The following is a 19530-nucleotide window of genomic DNA, read 5'->3' on the forward strand; positions in this document are numbered from 1 at the left end:
GGGAGAATTAGGAGGATTCTAAATTAGTCCCATAACCAGCACCATCTTCAGGTTTATTTACTGAAACTCTTTGGCAGGTGATAGGTAAGAACCAGAAAAGAAATTGCCACTTCAACTTTACCTAATTACAAACATTAGAATGGGGGCACATTTCTATACACCAACTTAAAAAAGTCAGAGATATATTTAAGTAACAGAATAATTCCTGACTATATATAGTTTTTTTCTAAGTAACATGGAAGGAGAATAACAAAAGATTTGCTGTGGGAACTATAGGAAAATTGGCCAAAAAATCACTAAGATTCAAAAAGCAATTTTTACTGTTAGCCACTGTAATACCCAGGATCTAAAATAAAAATGTAAAGACTCAAGCAAAGTTTGTATAATTTAATTACATGAGCTAAATTTAAATTGCATCAGGTGCCTCTCCAAACAGTGCAAAGGACTATGATTTTTTAATATTAAGGTGAATTCGCCAGATAGCCCTTGACTTTGAGCTCCATCTTTAAACACTCATTTTATATCAGGAATGTCTGCATATCAGATATTTATTCATGTAGAGAACACACACTGTTAAATAAGAGCTCTCCCTGGAGAGCTGTGCCTAGCTTTGGACAAGACATAAATTGGCATGACTGCTGGCTTCCTTTAAAAACCCATGTGAAATATACCACAGAAAAGATAGGAAGTTTCTGTCTTCAACAGAAACTTGTGCTCTCAGTACCCAGCACAAAAACCATGAAAAGGTCTGGGGAGACAGAGGTTGGTTAGGTCCCTGGGTCTATGGAGGAGAAGCACTGTGATTTTCTGGTGGGCATTGCAGAGTTGGCTTTCTCCCTAGCTGGCTCTTCCAGCCATATCACGATAGCTGTAGCCCAGGAACTAAGGCTGTGACAGGCCTCCAGAGGGAAAAAGACACTAGTTTGCAAACTAGTAGAGGGCAAAATGGGGAAAAAAATTCTGAAGCAGGGAAAATGACAAAGCAAAACCATGGAAAGGAGAACAGGCACGTGTGTTTCCCTCCCTGCAGCCCCCACATACACACTCATGCAGATGGGCAAGATAAATCCAAATATAACAGTAATCAAAATATGTGTCAACAAATCAATCTTGTCAGTTAGAAAATTTCAAATTCGATCTTTAAAATGTCTGGCTCTACTGTTCATGAGTCTTTAACAGTTATATAGAAAGGTTTCAAGTAAAAGGATAGAAAATGATACAGTAGGCCGTTACTAAAGACAGTTGATAAAGCACTGTTAAATAAGGTTATATAGATTTACCAACCAAAAGCATCATTAGTGAGAAAGCTCTCTACATAGTGATAAAGAAATGATACTAAATTTTTTGGACTGAACACCCTGGAGAGGAAAATAGAGATGTGCTGAAATCTGGCTTTGGTAAAAATCCTATTTTTCTGGTTCAGTTTTAGTTTTGGAAGGTTAAATCAATAAAGGGCTACTTCAGTGTCATTTCTGGCAACCTCAAACTTATGCAAGTCAAAGACAATCAGTAAAATGAGAAAAATGTATGTCATTCAGATTTGTTGTTAGTACAGGAGTATTCATTATTACCTTATGTGGGATAAAGGCCTTTTAAACAAACTCACCAGAATAAATAAAAAGGTAGCTACAAATATCCACTATGTTTGAAAACCAAGGTGAGACTTCAGATACCCCTTAATTTTATATTTCCACAGTTTCAAAAAAAGTCCAGAAATTTTCTTAACTTTGCAGTTCTCTCAAAACAATCAAGATATGTTACAAAAGCATAGCTAATAAAATCCTCAGCCATTACCTGATGTGTAATAAGGGCCCTTTAAATACACTCAGTGGTTTCTTGAAAGTTTTCATTTTGGAATCAACTTTTTCATTCTCATCTGCTTTGGATATAGGTTCCATTATGTTACCCTAAAGACAAATTATATATATATATATACATATATATACACACACATATATGAAGAAAGATAAAAAAATTCAGTTTCATACAGGCAGTGACAGGCAGTTCATTAGGTCACAAAGTAAGCATTATAGTAACTCGATCCAAATTATAATCTTTAAGCTAGGTTTACTATATGTTAAATATATAATTTAGATATAATAATCAGATCATTAACCTGTATTTGAGTGCCTACTATATAAAGAAGCCCCTTTAGAAAATGTAACATGGTCTTTCTCTTAAGAGTCTTTTTTAGTTTTTTTGGCCACACTCCATGGCTTGTAGGATCTTAATTCCCCAACCAGGATTAAACCTGGGCCCTGGGCAGTGAGAGCACTGCATCCTAACCACTGGACCACCAGGAAATTCCCCTCCCTTATGGATTTTTAAATCTTTTCTACATAGAATATATTTATATCCTATCAAGTTCCTGATATAAAAACATAACAACTCAGTGCGCTTTAAAAATGACAAAGACGGGGTAGATCAAGGGTACGTTTTAAGATACTTTTATTTTAGATAAAAAAAATTTTTGGATAAAAGGATTCTTTCAAGGTGTGTTTTGCCAATTTTTATACAAAGCATGGAATCAGCCTTTTATATAATGTAGTGGTACTAAGAGTCAGCTACTGCCATCCTTCTTCTTTTTACATTTCAAGATATAGAAGGGCAGCAAATTTAGTGAATTATCCAAACTCACATAGCCAGCTGGTGGGACGAGATCACATCTTTTGTCTCTATTAAATTTTTTTGTTAAAATTACCTTTTTAGGAAGAGTTGTTTGTTCTTCATTAGAAATTGTTTCCAAGGTATCTTTGCCATCACTTTCTATATCTTCTTTACTTGAAGCTTCATCCTCACTGGCAATAGGCCCATTTTCACACAACGGTGTTTGGAAATCATCATCTACAAGTGGTGGATAGCTATACTTGAAAGGATCCTGAGAAAAAGAATTTTGTATCAGCTTGCTGAGAGGTGGGTGGAGAAATAATTCTCTTAGTAAAGTTAAAATCCATTCCTCTGGCCAAGGAAACAGAGTTAATTAGATAGGGAAATTTAAAACAAAGCAAGCATTTCAAAACAGCATGGGAAAATGCAATAAGTGGTGTGGGACAACTGGCCAGCCATCTGTAAAAGAACCAAGTTGGATCTTCAGCTCATTCTTTATACCAAAAAGAATTTCAGATGGGTAAGAGCTTTAAATGTGTGTATTTTTTTAAAAACCATGTAAGTTTCTGGAATAGGGGGATTAAAAACAACAACAAAACCAAGAAACACAAAAGCTGAGTAAGGAAAGGCCTTTCTAAGTATAACACAAAACCTAGAAGGCATAAAAAATATTTATAAAAAAGGAAACATTTCTGATTGAGGGCTGAGACAAGATGGCAGAGCAGAAGGATGTGAGCTCATCTCTTCTCATGAAAACACTGAAATCACAACTAATTGCTGAATAACCATTGAGAATAAAACACTGGAACCGACCAAAAAAGATACTCTATATCCAAAGGCAAACAAGAAGTCATAAGGAGACCGTAGGATGAGCACAAGAATGATAAAATCAAATCCCCTACCTGCCAGGTGGGTGACCCACAAATGAAAATAATTGTATCACAGAGGTTCTCCCACAGGAGTGAAAGTTCAGAGGCCTACATCAGGTTCCCTGGCCTGGGGGTCTGGCATTGGGAGTGGGAGCCCCCAGAGCATCGGGCTATGAAGGCCAATGGGATTTGACTGCAAGAATTCCACAATACTGGGGCAAACAGAAACTCCACTCTCAGCGGGGACACACAAAATCTTGTGACCACCAGGACCCAGTGGGAAAGCAGTGACCTCATAGGAGCCTGGGCTAGACCTACCTGCTAATACTGGAGGAACTCCTGCTGAGGCAGGGGGTGGTTATGGCTCACTGTGGGGACAAAGACACCGGTAGTGGTAGTTCTGGAGAGTATTCATGGGTGTGAGCCCTCCTGCAGGCCACCATTTCCTCACTGAAACCTGGTCCCTCCCAATAGCCTATAGGTTCCAATGCTGGGATGCCTCAAACCAAACAACTCATGGGGTGGGAACACAGTCCTGCCCATCAGCAGACAGTCTGCATGAAGTCTTCCTGAGCCCGCAGGTGCCCACTAAACACACCCCTTCACATGATCCTGCCCACTAGAGGTGTTCCAGGACAGAAGTGACTCCATGTCTGATCTTTTTTCGACTTTTGACCATTGCCGGATTATTGCAACTGGATTACAACTAGTTCCACGAATCACTGTTTTGTTTCTTGTCTCCAAAATGTTTGTGCTTTGTGTCTCCCTGCTGCATTATGTCTTTGTAAATGTTGCTTGCTGCATTATTTATATTCTATCTCATTTATAAGATGAGTTCTCTATCACAGTACCAAGTGTGCAAACAGGCCTCCAAAGAAACTTCTCTGGCTAATCATCTTAGAGAAATACATCACATTGATAACATAAAATAATTGTAATAGTGTGGTTCTAGGTATGGGAAGAGGTAATAATTGAAAATGTCTCCTGGATCATAATTAGACAGATCTAGAGAATCATTAATTATTGATGGGGGTCTACCGACTTGATAGATGTTGAGTTTGAGCAAGCTCTGGGAGTTGGTGATGGACAGGGAAGCCTGGTGTGCTCCAGTCCAAGGGGTCACAAAGAGTTGGACACGACTGAGTGACTGAACTGAATCCAAAAATTAGCACCTGGAGTGGCATATTAAGTACTTTTGCCTGATCTTGGAGGGGCCTCCCAGTGTCATAGGACAAAATTTCATCATAAAATGTCTCCCAAATATTGGTTAAATTTCTGACCAAGAGGGGAGGATCTGAGAAATGGAATTATTTCCTGCCATATCAGCCATCAACGATTGCAGCCCTCTGCCCAACATGACCTGGTTGAGCCATAGGACACTCAGGAAGGAGAAGAATATCTCCCATCTAGCAGCCATCAGACTTCAGCCACTTGCTATGGTGAGTCCTGAGGAAACTCGGGATATGAGAATACAGGATTATAGGCCCCAGATACCTGAGGTACATGTTAAGGAAATGATTTCAATGAGCCCTGACTCTTGCATCTTCACATACACAGAAAAGTTGCTAAATTCTTTACCTGAGGGGCTGCCTCTCAGGCCTTAAGTCCTCAAAGTTCCCATGGAAAAGAACATAATTCTTAACTTTTAGGTTGTGAATATTTTTTAAGTGTACAGGTGTAAAGTAGACACTTCCCATATAGGAACAAAAGAAGCAACATTTGGAACACTGGCACTGATGGCAGACATTCCCACAGACATCTGTCTGACAAGACACAGCAGGAAGCAATTAGAATGGTCATGGCCCCCTTTCTACAAGACTGTGGAATGGACATCGACAGTGCGCAACTGTTACTGGGAAGAACTGACTCCACGTTGGATCTGTTTCTTCTACTTTAACCTTTGCTTCCCATTGCTTTTGTTCACTAAAAGGATATTGTCCATACATAGTGGCCTGCCTTGGGGAACCCTGCCCCACTGCTGGAATGTTAAACCAAAATGCCTTTGTTCCAGGCCCTGTCCACCTGTGGATGGCTACAGGAAGGAATTAATGCATCCTCTCCACGAGACTGGCTATTCCAGGAGATATTTGCAAGATTAATGGAACTTTTACTTGACTTCCTCGCCTTCTCCCGTCCCTGTTCTATAAAAAGAACCTGGCATCCAGACCCTGATATGATGGCTTTGGAGACACTAGTCTGTCATCTCGGTCTGCCAGCTTTCCAAATAAACTCGTATTCCTTGCCTCAACACCTCATCTCTCGGTTAATTGGCCTGTCATAGCAACCAGAGCAAACTTGGACTCGGTAAAAGAGACACAAGACTCAGCTCTGCCCACAAGTTGGCAGGAACCAGTCCCTCCTAACAGGAAGCCTGCACAAGCCTGTTAAATAGTTTTTCTTTTTTTTAACAATGCTGTATGGCTCGTGGAATCTGTTTCCTAACCAGGAACTTAACAGGTGTACTCAATAGTAAAAGTGTGAACTTCTAACCACTGGACCACCAGGGAATTCCCAGGACAAGCCTCTTAGACTGGCCTCATCCACAAGGGGACAGAGAGCAGAAGCAAAAATGAACTACAACCCTACAGCCTGCAGGATGGAAATCGCAATCACAGGAAGTCAGACAAAATGAGACCAGCAGAGGAATAAGTCCCAGATGAAGGAAAAAGATAAAATCTAAGAACAACAACTATGTTTAGTGGAGACAGGCAATCTACCTGAAAAAGAATGCAGAGTATGGACAGTAAAAATGATCCAAGGTCTTGGAAAAAGAATGGAGGCAAAGACTGAGAAGAAAGAAAAAATGTTTAATAAACACCTAAAATATCTAAAGAACAAATAGAGACAAACTACAATAAGTGAAATGAAAAACACACTAGATTAAACCAATAGCAGAATAAATGAGAGAACAGATGAGTGAGTGGGAAGACACAATGGTGGAAATCACTGCCACAGAAGAGAATAGAGAAAAAAGAAAAGAAATGAGGACAGTCTAAGACACCTCTGAGATTACATTTAAAGCACCAATATTCACATTAAAGGGGTGTCAGAAGGAGAAGAGATAAAGGACCTGGGAAAATGTTTGAAGAGATAATAGCTGAAAACTTCCATAACATGGCAAAGGAAATAGTTACCAAGGTCCAGGAAGTGCAGAGAGTCCCAGGCAGGATAAACACAAGGAGGAACATGCCAAGACACATGTTAATCAAACTGACAAAAATTAAAGAGAAAATATTAAAAGCAAAAAATAATGTACAAGGGAATTCCTGAAAGATTATCAGCTGATTTTTTTAAATCAGCTGATTTTACAGCAGAAACTCTGCAGACCAGAAGGGAATGGCATGATATATTTACAGTGATGAGAGGAAAAGAACCCATAACCAAGATACCCTTCCCATAAAGGCTCTAATTCACAGTTCGTGAAGGAATCAAATGCTGTCATTCGAAAGTTAAGAGAATACACCACCACCAAATAAACTATGCAACAAATGCTAAAAACAATCTCATTTATAGACTACTATATCAAATCACGGTAACAGCAAACTGAAAATCAATAATAAATACACACACACAAAAGGAAAAATGAAATCAAACACAACACTAAAGTTAGGCATCGAATCATGACAGAAAAAAAGAGGAAGCGGGGAAAAAGACCTACAAAATCAAATTTAATAGTTAATAAACTGGCAATGACAAGGGAGTTTCCTGGCAGTAGCGTGGGTAGAATGTGGTGCTTTTACTGCCATGGCCTGGATTCTATCCCTGGTCAGGGAACTAAGATCTGCAAGCCATGCAGCAAGGCCAAAAAAGAAAAGACAGTAAAACAAAAACATATCAATAATTACCTTAAATGTAAATGGATTTAATGCTCTATCCAAAAGACAGACTGGTAGAATGTATGCAAATTCATACATACATAAGCTGTCTACAAAAGACCCACTTCAAATCTAGAGACACAGACTGAAAGTTAGGGGACTGAAAAAGGTATTCCATGTAAATAGAAATCAAAAGAAAGCTGCAATGTCAATACTCATATCAAACAAAATAGACTTTAAAATACATACAGACTGTTTTAAGAGAGAAAGGACACTATACAATGATCAAGGGATCAATCCAAGAAGATAAAACAACTGTAAATATACTTGCACCCAATATAGGAGCAGCTCAATATATAAAGCTGGTACTAAAGGCTAGAGCCATAAAATGAGAAATCTACAGTAACAAACTAATAGTGTGGGATATTAACACACCACTTACATCAATGGAAATATCATCCAGACCAAAAGTCAATCAGGAAAAACAGACCTTATATGACACATTAAAATAGATCAACTTAATATTTATAGAGCATTCCATCTGAAAGCAGCAGAATACACTTTCTTCTCAAGTGTACATAGAACATTTTCTAGGATTGATCACAAATAAGGCCACAAAGTAAGGCTTGGTACATTGACGAAAACTGAAATCACATCAACTATCTTTTCTGACCACAATGCTCTGAGATAGAAATCAACTAAAAGGAAAAAAAGTAAGAAACACAAACTTGTAAAAGCTAAACAATATGCTAAGAAACACTCAGTGAGTCACTGAAGAAATCAGAGAGTAAATTAAAAAATACCTAGTGACAAATGACAATGAAAACATAAAGATCCAAAACCTATGGGAAACAGCAAAAGCAATTCTAAGAAGGAAGCATACAGCAATACAATCTTACCTTGGGAAACAAGAAAAATCTCTAATAAAAAACCTAAACTGAGTTCTGACAAAACATGGTCCACTGGAGAGGGAATGGCAAACCACTTCAGTATTCTTGCCTTGAGAACCCCATGAACAGTATGAAAAAGCAAAAAGATATGACACAGAAAGACGAACTCCCCAGGTTGGTAGGTGCCCAATATGCTACCGGAGAAGAGTGGAGAAATAACTCCAGAAAGAATGAAGAGATACCACCAAAGCGAAAACAATGCCCAATTGTGGGTGTGACTGGTGATGGAAGTAAAGTCTGATGCTATAAAGAACAATACTGCATAGGAACCTGGAATGTTATGTCCATGAATCAAGGTAAATTGGAAGTGGTCAAACAGGAGATGGCAAGAGTGAACATCAACATTTTAGGAATCAGTGAACTAAAATGGACTGGAATGGGCGAACTTAATTCAGATCACCATTATATCTACTACTGTGGCCAAGAATCCCTTAGAAATTGGTGTAGCCCTCATAGTCAACAAAAGACTCTGAAATGCAGTACTCAGACGCAATCTCAAAATTGACAGAATGATCTTGGTTCATTTCCAAGGCAAACCATTCAACATCACAGTAATCCAAGTCTATGCCCCAACCAGTAATATGGAAGAAGCTGAATGGTTCTATGATGACCTACAATACCTTCTAGAACTAACACCAAAAAAGATGTCCTTTTTATCACAGGAGATTGAAGTGCAAAAGTAGGAAGTCAAGAGATACCTGGAGTAACAGGCAAGTTTGGCCTTGGAGTACAAAATGAAGCAGGGCAAAGCCTAACAGAGTTTTGCCAAGAGAATGCACCAGTCATAGCAAACACCCTCTTCCAACAACACAGGAGACGTCTATACACATGGACATCACCATATGGTCAATACGAAAATCAGACTGCGTATATTATTTGCAGCCAAAGATGGAGAAGTTCTATACAGTCAGCACAAACAAGACTGGGAGCTGACTGTGGCTCAGATCATGAACTCCTTACTGAAAAATTCAGGCTTAAATTGAAGAAACTACGGAAAACCACTAGGCCATTCAGGTATGGCCTAAATCAAATCCCTTATGATTATACAGTGGAAATGACAAACAGATTCAAGGGATTAGATCTAATAGACAGAGTCCTTGAAGAACTATGGATGGAGATTCATAACATATGGTACAGGAATTGGTGACCAAAACCATCCCCAAGAAAAAGAAATGCAACAAGGCAAAATGGTTGTCAAAGGAGGCCTTACAAATAGCTGAAAAAAGAAGAGAAGCAAAAGGCAGAACAGGAAAGGAAAGATATACCCAAATGAACGCAGAGTTCCAGAGAAAAGCAAAGAGTGATAAGAATGCCTTCTTATGAGAACAATGCAAAGAAATAGCGGAAAACTACTGAATGTGAAAGTCTAGAGATTTCTTCAAGAAAATTAGAGATACCAAGGGAACATTCCATACAAAGATGGGCACAATAAAGTACAGAAATGGCAAGGATCTAATAGAAGCAGGGGAGATTTAGAAGAGGTGACACAGAAGAACTATACAAAAAGGTCTTAATGACTCAGATAGCCATGATGGTATGGTCAACAACATAGAGCCAGACATCCTGGAGTGTGAAATCAAGTGAGTGTGGGCCTTAAGAAGCATTACTATGAACAAAGCTAGTGGAGGTGATGGAATTCCATCTGAGCTTTCAAATCCTAAAAGATGACACTGCTAAAGTGTTGCAGTCAATATGCCAGCAAATATGGAAAACTCAGCAGTGGCCACAGGACTGGAAAAGGTCCATTTTTATTCCAATCCCAAAGAAGGGCAATGCCAAATAATGTTCAAACTACTGCACGACTGTGCTCATCTCACATGCTAGAAAAAGCAAGAGAATTCCAGAAAAACATCTTCTTCTGCTTCATTGACCATGCCCAAGCCTTTGACTGTGCAGGTCACAACAAACTGTGGAAAATTCTTTAAAAGATGGGAGTCTGAACCACCTTACCTGTCTCCTGAGAAACCTGTATGCAGGTCAAGAAGCACCAGTTAGAATTGGACATGGAACAATGGACTGGTTCCAAAGTGGGAAAGGAGTACATCAAGGCTGTATATTGTCACCCTGCTTAATCTATGCAGATTACATCATGTGAAATGCTAGGATGGACGAATCACAAGCTGGAATCAAGACTTCCAGGGAAAATATCAACAACCTCAGATATGCAGGTGATACCACCCTAATGGCAGAAACTAAAAAGTAACTAAAGAGCCTCTTGATGAAGCTGAAAGAGGAAAGTGAAAAAGCTGGCTTAAAACTCACCATTCAAAAAACTAAGGTCATGGCATCTGGTCCCATCATCTCATGGGAAATAGATGGGGAAAAAATGGAAACAGTGACAGACTTTATTTTCGTGGGCTCCAAAATCACTGCAGATGGTGACTCCTGCCATGAAATTAAAAGTCTCATGCTCTTTTGAAAAAAAGCTATGACAAATCTAAAGAGTGTATTAAAAAGCAGAGAAATCACTTTGCCAACAAAGGTATGTATAGTCAAAGCTATGGTGTTTCCAGTAGTCATGTACAGATGTGAGAGACCATAAAGAAGGCTGAGCACGAAAGAATTGATGCTTTCGAACTGTGGTGTTGGAGAAGACTCTTGAGAGTCCCTTGGTCAGCAAGGAGATCAAACTAGTCAATCCTAAAGGAAATCAACCCTGAATATTCACTGGAAGGACTGATGCTGAAGCTTGAAAACTTTGGCAACCTGACGTGAAGAGGTGACTCACTGGGAAAGACCCTGATGCTGGGAAAGATTGACGGCAGGAGACAGAAGATGAGATGGTTTGATGGCATCACTGAGTCAATGGACATGAGTTTGAGCTAACTCTGGGAGATACTGAAGGACAGGGAAGCCTGGCGTACTGTAGTCGGACATGACTGAGTGACTTCACTTTCACTTTTCACTTTCATGCACTGGAGAAGGAAATGGCAACCCACCCCAGTGTTCTTGTCTGGAGAATCCCAGGGACGGCGGAGCCTGGTGGGTTGCAAAGAGTCGGACATGACTTAAGAACTGAACAACATCACCTAAAGCAAACAGAGAAAGAAGAAGAAGCAAACCCCAAAGTGAATAGAAGGAAACAAATCATAAATATCAGATCAGAAAGAAATGAAATAGAGATGAACAACAGAAATGATCAATGAAACTAAAAGCTGGTTCTTTTAGATGATACACAAAACTGATAAACCTTTTAGCAAGACTCATCAGTAAAAAGGAGAAGGCAATGCCAAGCCACTCCAGTACTCTTGCCTGGAAAATCCTGTGGACGGAGGAGCCTGGTAGGCTGCAGTCCATGGGGTCATGAACAGTTGAACATGACTGAGTGACTTCACTTTCACTTTTCACTTTCATGCATTGGAGAAGGAAATGGCAACCCACTCCAGTGTTCTTGTCTGGAGAATCCCAGGGACAGAGGAGCCTGGTGGGCTGCCATCTAAGGGGTTGCACAGAGTCAGATACGACTGAAGGGACTTAGCAGCAGCATCAGTTAAAAAAAAAAAACAAAAACAAAGTGAGGACTTCCCTGATGGTCCAGTCTTTAAGAATCTGCCTGATAATGCAGGGGATATAGCTTTGATCCCTGGGCCACAAAGATACAACAAGCTGCAGGGCAACTGAGCCCATACTCCACACATAAGAGAAGCAACCACAATAAGAAGCTGGCACACCACAACTACAGAGTAGTCCCTGCTCACAGTAACTAGAGAAAGCCTTAACAGCAACAAATACCTACTGCTGCCAAAAATAAATGAATAAGAAAAAAAGGTGGAGGGTTCCAGTCAATAAAATTACAAATAAAAAAAGAGAAATTACAATAAATACCACAGAAATACAAAGGATCACAGGAGACTATTATAAACTATAAGCCAATAAAATGAACAATGTAGAAGAAACAAATTCTTAGAAAGTTACAATCTCCCAAAAATGAACCAGTAAGAAACAGAAAATATGAACCAACCAATCACAAGTACGAAACTTGAAACTATGTTAGAAAAATTCATAACAAACAAAACCCCAGGACCAGATGGCTCCACAGGCAAATCCTTCTGAAAATCTTCAAAAAAAAAACCACCGAGGAAAAATCACTCCTAAACTCATTTTAGGAGGACAGCATGATCCTGATACCAAAACCAGACGTATATCACACACCCCACAAAAAAAATCACAGGCCAGTATCACTGATGAACACTGATGCAAAAATCCTCAACAAAATACTAGCAGACCATATTCAACATTACATTAGAAGGATCATACACCAAAATCAAGTAGCATTTATCCTTAAGGACACAAGGATTTTTCAATATTTGCAAATCAGTGTGATATACCACACTGACAAACTAAGAATAAAAATAATATGATGACCTCAATACATGCAAAGAAGGTCTTGACAAAATACCCATGAAGAACAGTATGTAGATTCCTTGATAAACTAGGAATAAAACTACCATATGATCCAGCACTCTTACAGCAGAAAGTGAAAAGGAACTCAAGAGCCTCTTGATGAAGGTAAAACAGGAGAGTGAAAAAGCTGACTTAAAACTCAACATTCAAAAAATTAAGATCATGGCATCCAATCCAATCACTTCATGGCAAATAGATAGGGAAACAATGGAAACAGTGACAGACTTTATTTCCTTGGGCTCCAAAATCACTGCAGGTGGTTACTGCAGCCATGAAATTAAGATACTTGATCCTCAGAAGAAAAGCTCTAACAAACCTAGACAGCATATTAAAAAACAGAGACATTACTTTGTTGATAAAGATCTGTCTAATCAAAGCTATGGTTTTTCCAGTAGTCATGTAAGGACATGAGAGTTGGACCATAAAGAAAGCTGAGCACCAAAGAACTGATGCTTTTGAACTGTGGTGTTGGAGAAGACTCTTGAGAGTCCCTTGGACTGCATGGAGATCAAACCAGTCCATCCTAAAGGAAATCAATCCTGAATATTCATTGGAAGAACTGATGCTGAAGCTCCAATACTTCGGCCACCTGATACAAAGAGCTGACTCAATAGAAAAGACTCTGATGCTGGGAAATATTGAAGACAGGAGAAGAGGAAGACAGGACGAGATGGTTGGATGGCATCACTGACTCAATGGACATGAGTTTGAGCAATCTCTGGAGATGGTGAAGGACAGGGAAGTTTGGCGTGCTGCAGTCCATGGGGTTGAAAGAGTCGGAAACAACTGAGCGACTGAACAACAACAACAATGATCTAGCAATCCTACTACTGGGCGTATACCCTGAGAAAACCATTATTCAAAATGTACCCCAAAGTTCACTGCAACAGTATTTACAATAGCCAGGACATGAAAGCAACCTAGATGTCTGTTGACAGATGAATGGATAAATAAGTTGTGGTACACACATACAATAGAATATTATTCAGCCATAAAAAGGAACAAATTTTAGTCAGGTGACTTGAGGTGGATGAACCTAGATCCTGATACAGAGTGAAGTAATTCAGAAAGAGAAATACAAATATTGTGTATTAACCCTTATATGTGAAATGTTGAAAAATAGTACTAATGAATCTATTTGCAGGGCAGGAAGAGAGACAGACATAGAGAACAGACTTGTGGATACAGTGGGGGAAGGAGAGGGTATGACGAATTGAGAGAGTAGCCCTGAAACATGTACATTCCCATGTGTAACAAGCCAGCAAGTGAGAAGTTGCTGTGTAACACAGGGAGCTCAACCTGGCGCTCGACAAGCTAGAGAGAGGATGGGGGGGGGGGGGCGGGGAGGGAGGTTCAAGAGGGAGTGACACACATGTATTTATGACTGATTTAGGTTGTTGTAGGGCATAAATGGACATAACATTGTAAAGCAATTATCTTCCAATTAAAAATAAAATTTTAAAAAGTCACCCATTTATGCTAAAAAAAACCTCTCCAAGAAATAGGCATAAAGGGAACATTTCTCAAAGTAATAAAAGTCACCTATGACAAACCTACAGCTAACATGATACTCTATGATGAAAAACTGAAAGCACTTCCTCTAAGATCAGGAACGAGGCAAGAATATTCACTATCACTTTTATTCAACATAGTTTCAGAAGTCCTAGACACAGAAATTAGAGAAGAAAAAGGAATATAAATTGGAAAAGCAAAACTGTCACTGTTTGGAGATGACATGATACTATATACATAGAAAACCCTAAGGATGCTTCCAGAAAACTACTAGAGGTCATCAATGAATTCAGTAAAGTTGCAGTATACAAAGCTAATACATAGAAATTTCTTGCATTTTTATACACTAACAATGAAAGCTCAGAAGATAAATTAAGGAAACATTCCCATCATCATCACATCAAAAAGAAGAAAAATGCCTAGTAATAAACCTACATAAGGAGGCAAAAGGTGTATACTCTGAAAACTGTAAGATGCTGATGAAAGAAATCAAACAGAAGGAAAAATATAGCATACTCTCTGATTGGAATAATCCACTACCCAAGGTAGTCTACAGATTCAATGCAATCCCTAACAAATTACCAATGGCATTTTTTTGCAACCTAGAACAAAAATTTGAAAATCTGTGTGGAGACAGAAAAGACCCGAATAGCCAAATCAATCATGAGACTATACTACAAAGCTACCAGTTATCAAAATAGCATCATACTGGCACAAAAAGAGAAATACAGATCAATAGAACAGAAGTACAGAAATAAACCCACACATGTATAGTCAATTAATCTACAACAAAGGATGTAAGACTAAAAGTTGGGGAAAAAATCTCTTCAAAAAATGGTGCTGGGAAAACCGGACAGTTACATGTAAAAGAATGAAATTAGAACATTCTTTAAAACCATACACAAAAATAAACTCGAAATGGATTAAAGACCATTTAATGGTACTATTTAATGAGTACTATTAAACTCCTAGAGGAAAACATCGCAGAACATTCTTTGACATAAATTGCAGCAATATCTCTTATAAGCTGACTCCTACAGTCATGGAAATAAAAACAAAAATAAACAAATTGGACCAAATAAAACTGAAAACCTTTTGCATAGCAAAGAAAACCATGAACAAAATGAAAAGACAACCCAAAGAATGGAAGAAAACATTTGCAAATGATGTGGCTGACAAGGGATTAATCTCTGTAAAGAGCTCATACAGCTCAATATTAAAAAACCCAAACAACCCAATCAAAACATGGGCAGAAGACGTATATAGACAATTTTCCAAAGAAGCAACATGGAGAGCCAAGAGGCACATGAAAAGATGCTCAACACTGTTAATTATTAGAGAAATGCAAATAAAAACTACAAGATATTCCTCTAAGATCAGGAACAAGATAAGGATTTCCACTCCCACCATTACTATTCAATATAGTTTTGGAAGTCCTAGCCATGGCAATTAGAAGAAAAGGAAATAAAAGGAATCCAGATTGTAAAAAAAGAGGTAAAACTCTGTTTACAGATGACATGATACTATACATAGAAAACCCTAACAGTGCCACCAGAAAATTTCTAGAGCTAATCAATGAACTTAGTAATGTAGCAGGATACAAAATTAATACACAGAAATTCCTTGCATTCCTATACACTAGCAATGAAAAAACAGAAAAAGAAATTAAGGAAACAATCTCCTTCACCAATGCAACAAAAATAAAATACCTAGGTATAAACCTACCTAAAGAGACAAAAGATCTATAAGCAGAAAACTAAAACACTGATGAAAGAAATCAAAGATGACACAGATGGGGAGATAAACCATGTTCCTGGAAGAATCTATATTGTGAAAATGACTATACTACTCAAAACAATCCACTATCAAATTACCAATGCAAATTACCTAATTATCAAGATTCAGTGCAATCCCTATCAAATTACCAATGGCATTTTTTACAGAACTAGAAGAAAAAATTTTACAGTTTGTATGGAAACACAAAAGACCTCTAATAGCCAAAGCAATCTTGAGAAAGTAAGACAGAGGTGGAAGAATAATCCTTTCTGACTTCAGACTATTCTACAAAGCTACAGTCATTAAGACAGTATGGTACTGGCACAAAAACAGAAATAGAGACAAATGGAATAAGCAGAAATCCCAGAAATAAAGTGGCCATAGGTGCCTGGGTTTATCTTTGACAAAGGAGGCAAGAATATACAATGGAGAAAAAACAGCTTCTTCAATAAATGGTGATGGGAAAACTGGACAGCCACATGTAAAAGAATGGAATTAGAATACCTCCTAACACTACACAAAAAACAAAACTCAAAATGGATTAAAGACTTAAATGTAAGGCCAGAAGCTATACAACTCTTTAAGAGGAAAACATAGGCAGAACACTCTGACATAAATTGCAGCAAGATCCTCTTTGACCCACCTTCTAGAGTAATGGATAGGAAAGCAAAATAAACAAATGGGACATAATTGAACCAAAAAGCTTTTACACAGCAAAGGAAACTATAAAAAAATGAAAAGACAACTCTCAGAATGGGAGAAAATAATTGCAAATGAGGCAACTGACAAAGGATTAATCTGCAAGATATAAAAGCTGCTCATGCAGCTCATTATTAAAAAAAAAATGACCAAATTAAAAAAGGGCAGAAGACCTAAACAGATATTTCTCCAAAGAAGGCAGACACATGACCAATAAACACATTAAAAGGTGTTCAAGATCATCAAATATTAAAGAAATGCAAATCAAAACTATAATGAGGTATCACCTCACACTGGTCAGAATGGCTATCATCAAAAAGTCTACAACAACAACAACAACAAATTCTACAACAAATGTTGGAGAGGGTGTGGAGAAAAAGGAATCCTCCTACACTGTTGGTGGGAATATAAACTGATGAAGCCACTATGGAGACCAATATGGAGATTCCTTTAAAATAAAAAAACTAGGAATAAAAGTACCATATGACCCAGCAATCCCACTACTGAGCATACACCCTGAGAAAACTACAATTCGAAAAGACACACATATCCCAATGTTCACTGCAGCACTATTTACAAAAGCTAGGACATGGAAGCAATCCAGATGTCCATAAACAGATGAATTGGTAAAGAAGTTGCAGTACATATATACAAAGTAATATTACTCAGCCATAATATGGAACAAATGTGAATCAGTTGAACTGAAGTGGATGAACCTGAAGCTTGTATACAGAGTAAAGTCAGACAGTGAAAAACAAATACTGTATATTAACACATATATATGGAATCTAGAAAAATGCTACTATTGAACCTATTTGCAGGGAAGAAATGGAGATGCAGATGAAGAGAATGCACTTGTGGACACACTGGGGGAAGGAGAGGGTGGAATGAATTGAGAAAATAGCACTGACATATATACACTACCATGTGTAACACAGAAAGCTAGTGGGAAACTGCTACATAACATAGGGAGCCCAGCCTGGTGTTCTGTGACAACCTAGAGGGGTGGGGTGAGGGGGTGGGAGGGAGGTTCAAGAGGGAGGGTATATGTGTATATATGTGTGTGTGTGCATGCGTAGTTATGACTGATTTGCAATGTTGTATGGCAGAAATCAGCACAACTCTGTAAAGAAATTATCCTCCAATTAAAAAATAAATTAACAAAAAAACTATGAACTATCACCTCACACCAATCAAAATGGCCATCATCAAAAAGTCTGCAAACAATAAATGCTGGAGTGGGTTTGAAGAAAAGGGAATCCCCACGAATTGTTGGTGGGAATGTAAATTGGGATAGCCACTATGGAGAACAGTACGGAGGTTCCTTAAAAAAAGAAAAAAAAAAAAAAAGAGCTACCATATGATCCAGCAATCCCACTGCTGAGCACATATTAGGAGAAAACCATGTTCAAAAGGTTACATGCACCCCAATATTCACCAAAGCACTGTTTACAATAGCCAAGACCTGGAAGCAACCTAAATGTCCATTGACAGAGAAATAAATAAAGAAAATGTGGTACAAATATTCAATAGAATATTCAGTCCAGTTGCTCAGTCATGTTTAACTTTTTGCGACCCCATGGACTGCAGCACACCGGGCTTCCCTATCCATCACCAACTCGCGGAGCTTGCTCAAACTTGTGTCTGTTGAGCCAGTAACGCCACCCAACCATCTTATCTTCTGTCGTCCCCTTCTCTCCTCCTGCCTTCAATCTTTCCTAGCATCAGGGTCTTTTCCAATGAGCCAGCTCTTCGCATCAGGTGACCAAAGTATTGGGAGTTTCAGCTTCAGCATCAGTCCTTCCAATGAATATTCAGGACTGATTTCCTTTAGGATGGATTGGTTGGATCTCCTTGCAGTCCAAGGGACTCTCAAGAGTGTTCTCCAACACCACAGTTCAAAAGCATCAATTCTTCAGCCCTCAGCTTTCTTTATAGTTGAATTCTCACATCCATACATGACTATTGGAAAAACCATGGCTTTGACTAGACAGACCTTTGTTGGTAATGTCTCTGCTTTTTTAATATGCTGTCTAGGTCAGTTAGGTTCTGATAATAATGCCACAGGAAGGTAGGCTCTGGTTAACTGATTTCCCATGATGGCAGAAGAACCGAGTCCTCTGGTGCATTTCAAAATGGCTCTTCTTCCAGCTCCCCCTGCAGGAAGTTCTAGGAGATTTTTCCCTAGTATTTACTTTAGAAATCTGGTGGAGCTCCTGGAGGTAAATGTCACAGTGTTGTGGGGTCCCTCTTGTGACTGGATCCCTTGGAGTTGTTAACTGAGAATTTTCCAGTGAGCCTCCAGCAATCCACCAATTGCCATTTAGGTTTTTAACTCCTGCAGTGGTTTCTGCTTTGTGAGTCTCCACTCTGGAAAACCTAGACTCCCTACATAGACTTGACTGTCTAAGTAGTCTGCCTTGTGTCTACCCCTCTCTTATGAATTCATGAAGAGCTGTTTCTGTCATCACTCTCTTCAGCTTTTTACTTTTAGGACAAGGTAGCAACTTCCAAGCATCTAATGTGCAAAACCAGAAACTGGAACTCTCTGTCCACTTTCTAAAAGGAAAGGATTCTGGATTTCTATGTCACCTTTCATGCTTTTTGTCATACTGAAATTTGGATAGCAGGCTATTTCTCCAGATAATCAATGAGAGGCAGAGTAGAAATTTTACTCCTCAACACCTAGGCTTAGAGGAGCAGAGAAAGGAAAATTGTGAGATAGTAAGTTGAGAGTTGAGTCTAGTTGCTCAGTATTACTCAGCCATTAAAAATAAGGAAATTATGCTATTTGCAGAAGTATGGATGGACCTGGGATGATCATACTAAGTGAAGTCAAAGATAAATATCTCATGATATCACTTATATACAAAATCTAAAAAAAAATGGTACAATTGA

General features: G+C 38.6%; 1 protein-coding gene across 2 annotated transcripts in view; it reads right to left on the reverse strand.

The window, feature by feature from the left end:
* The window catches only part of MOSPD2 (motile sperm domain containing 2), an 84085-nt gene that overhangs the window by 12717 nt on the left and 51838 nt on the right, over positions 1 to 19530 (reverse strand). For both annotated transcript variants that reach the window (XM_061137821.1, XM_061137820.1), the window contains exons 9-10: positions 2702 to 2878; positions 1795 to 1907 (exon numbers count right to left, since the gene is read on the reverse strand). In XM_061137821.1, the coding sequence (XP_060993804.1) occupies positions 1795 to 1907; positions 2702 to 2878 (290 nt within the window). The remainder of the gene's footprint in view (positions 1 to 1794; positions 1908 to 2701; positions 2879 to 19530) is intronic.

Source organism: Dama dama, chromosome X, assembly GCF_033118175.1.
Source record: "Dama dama isolate Ldn47 chromosome X, ASM3311817v1, whole genome shotgun sequence".
Classification (NCBI taxonomy): domain Eukaryota; kingdom Metazoa; phylum Chordata; class Mammalia; order Artiodactyla; family Cervidae; genus Dama; species Dama dama.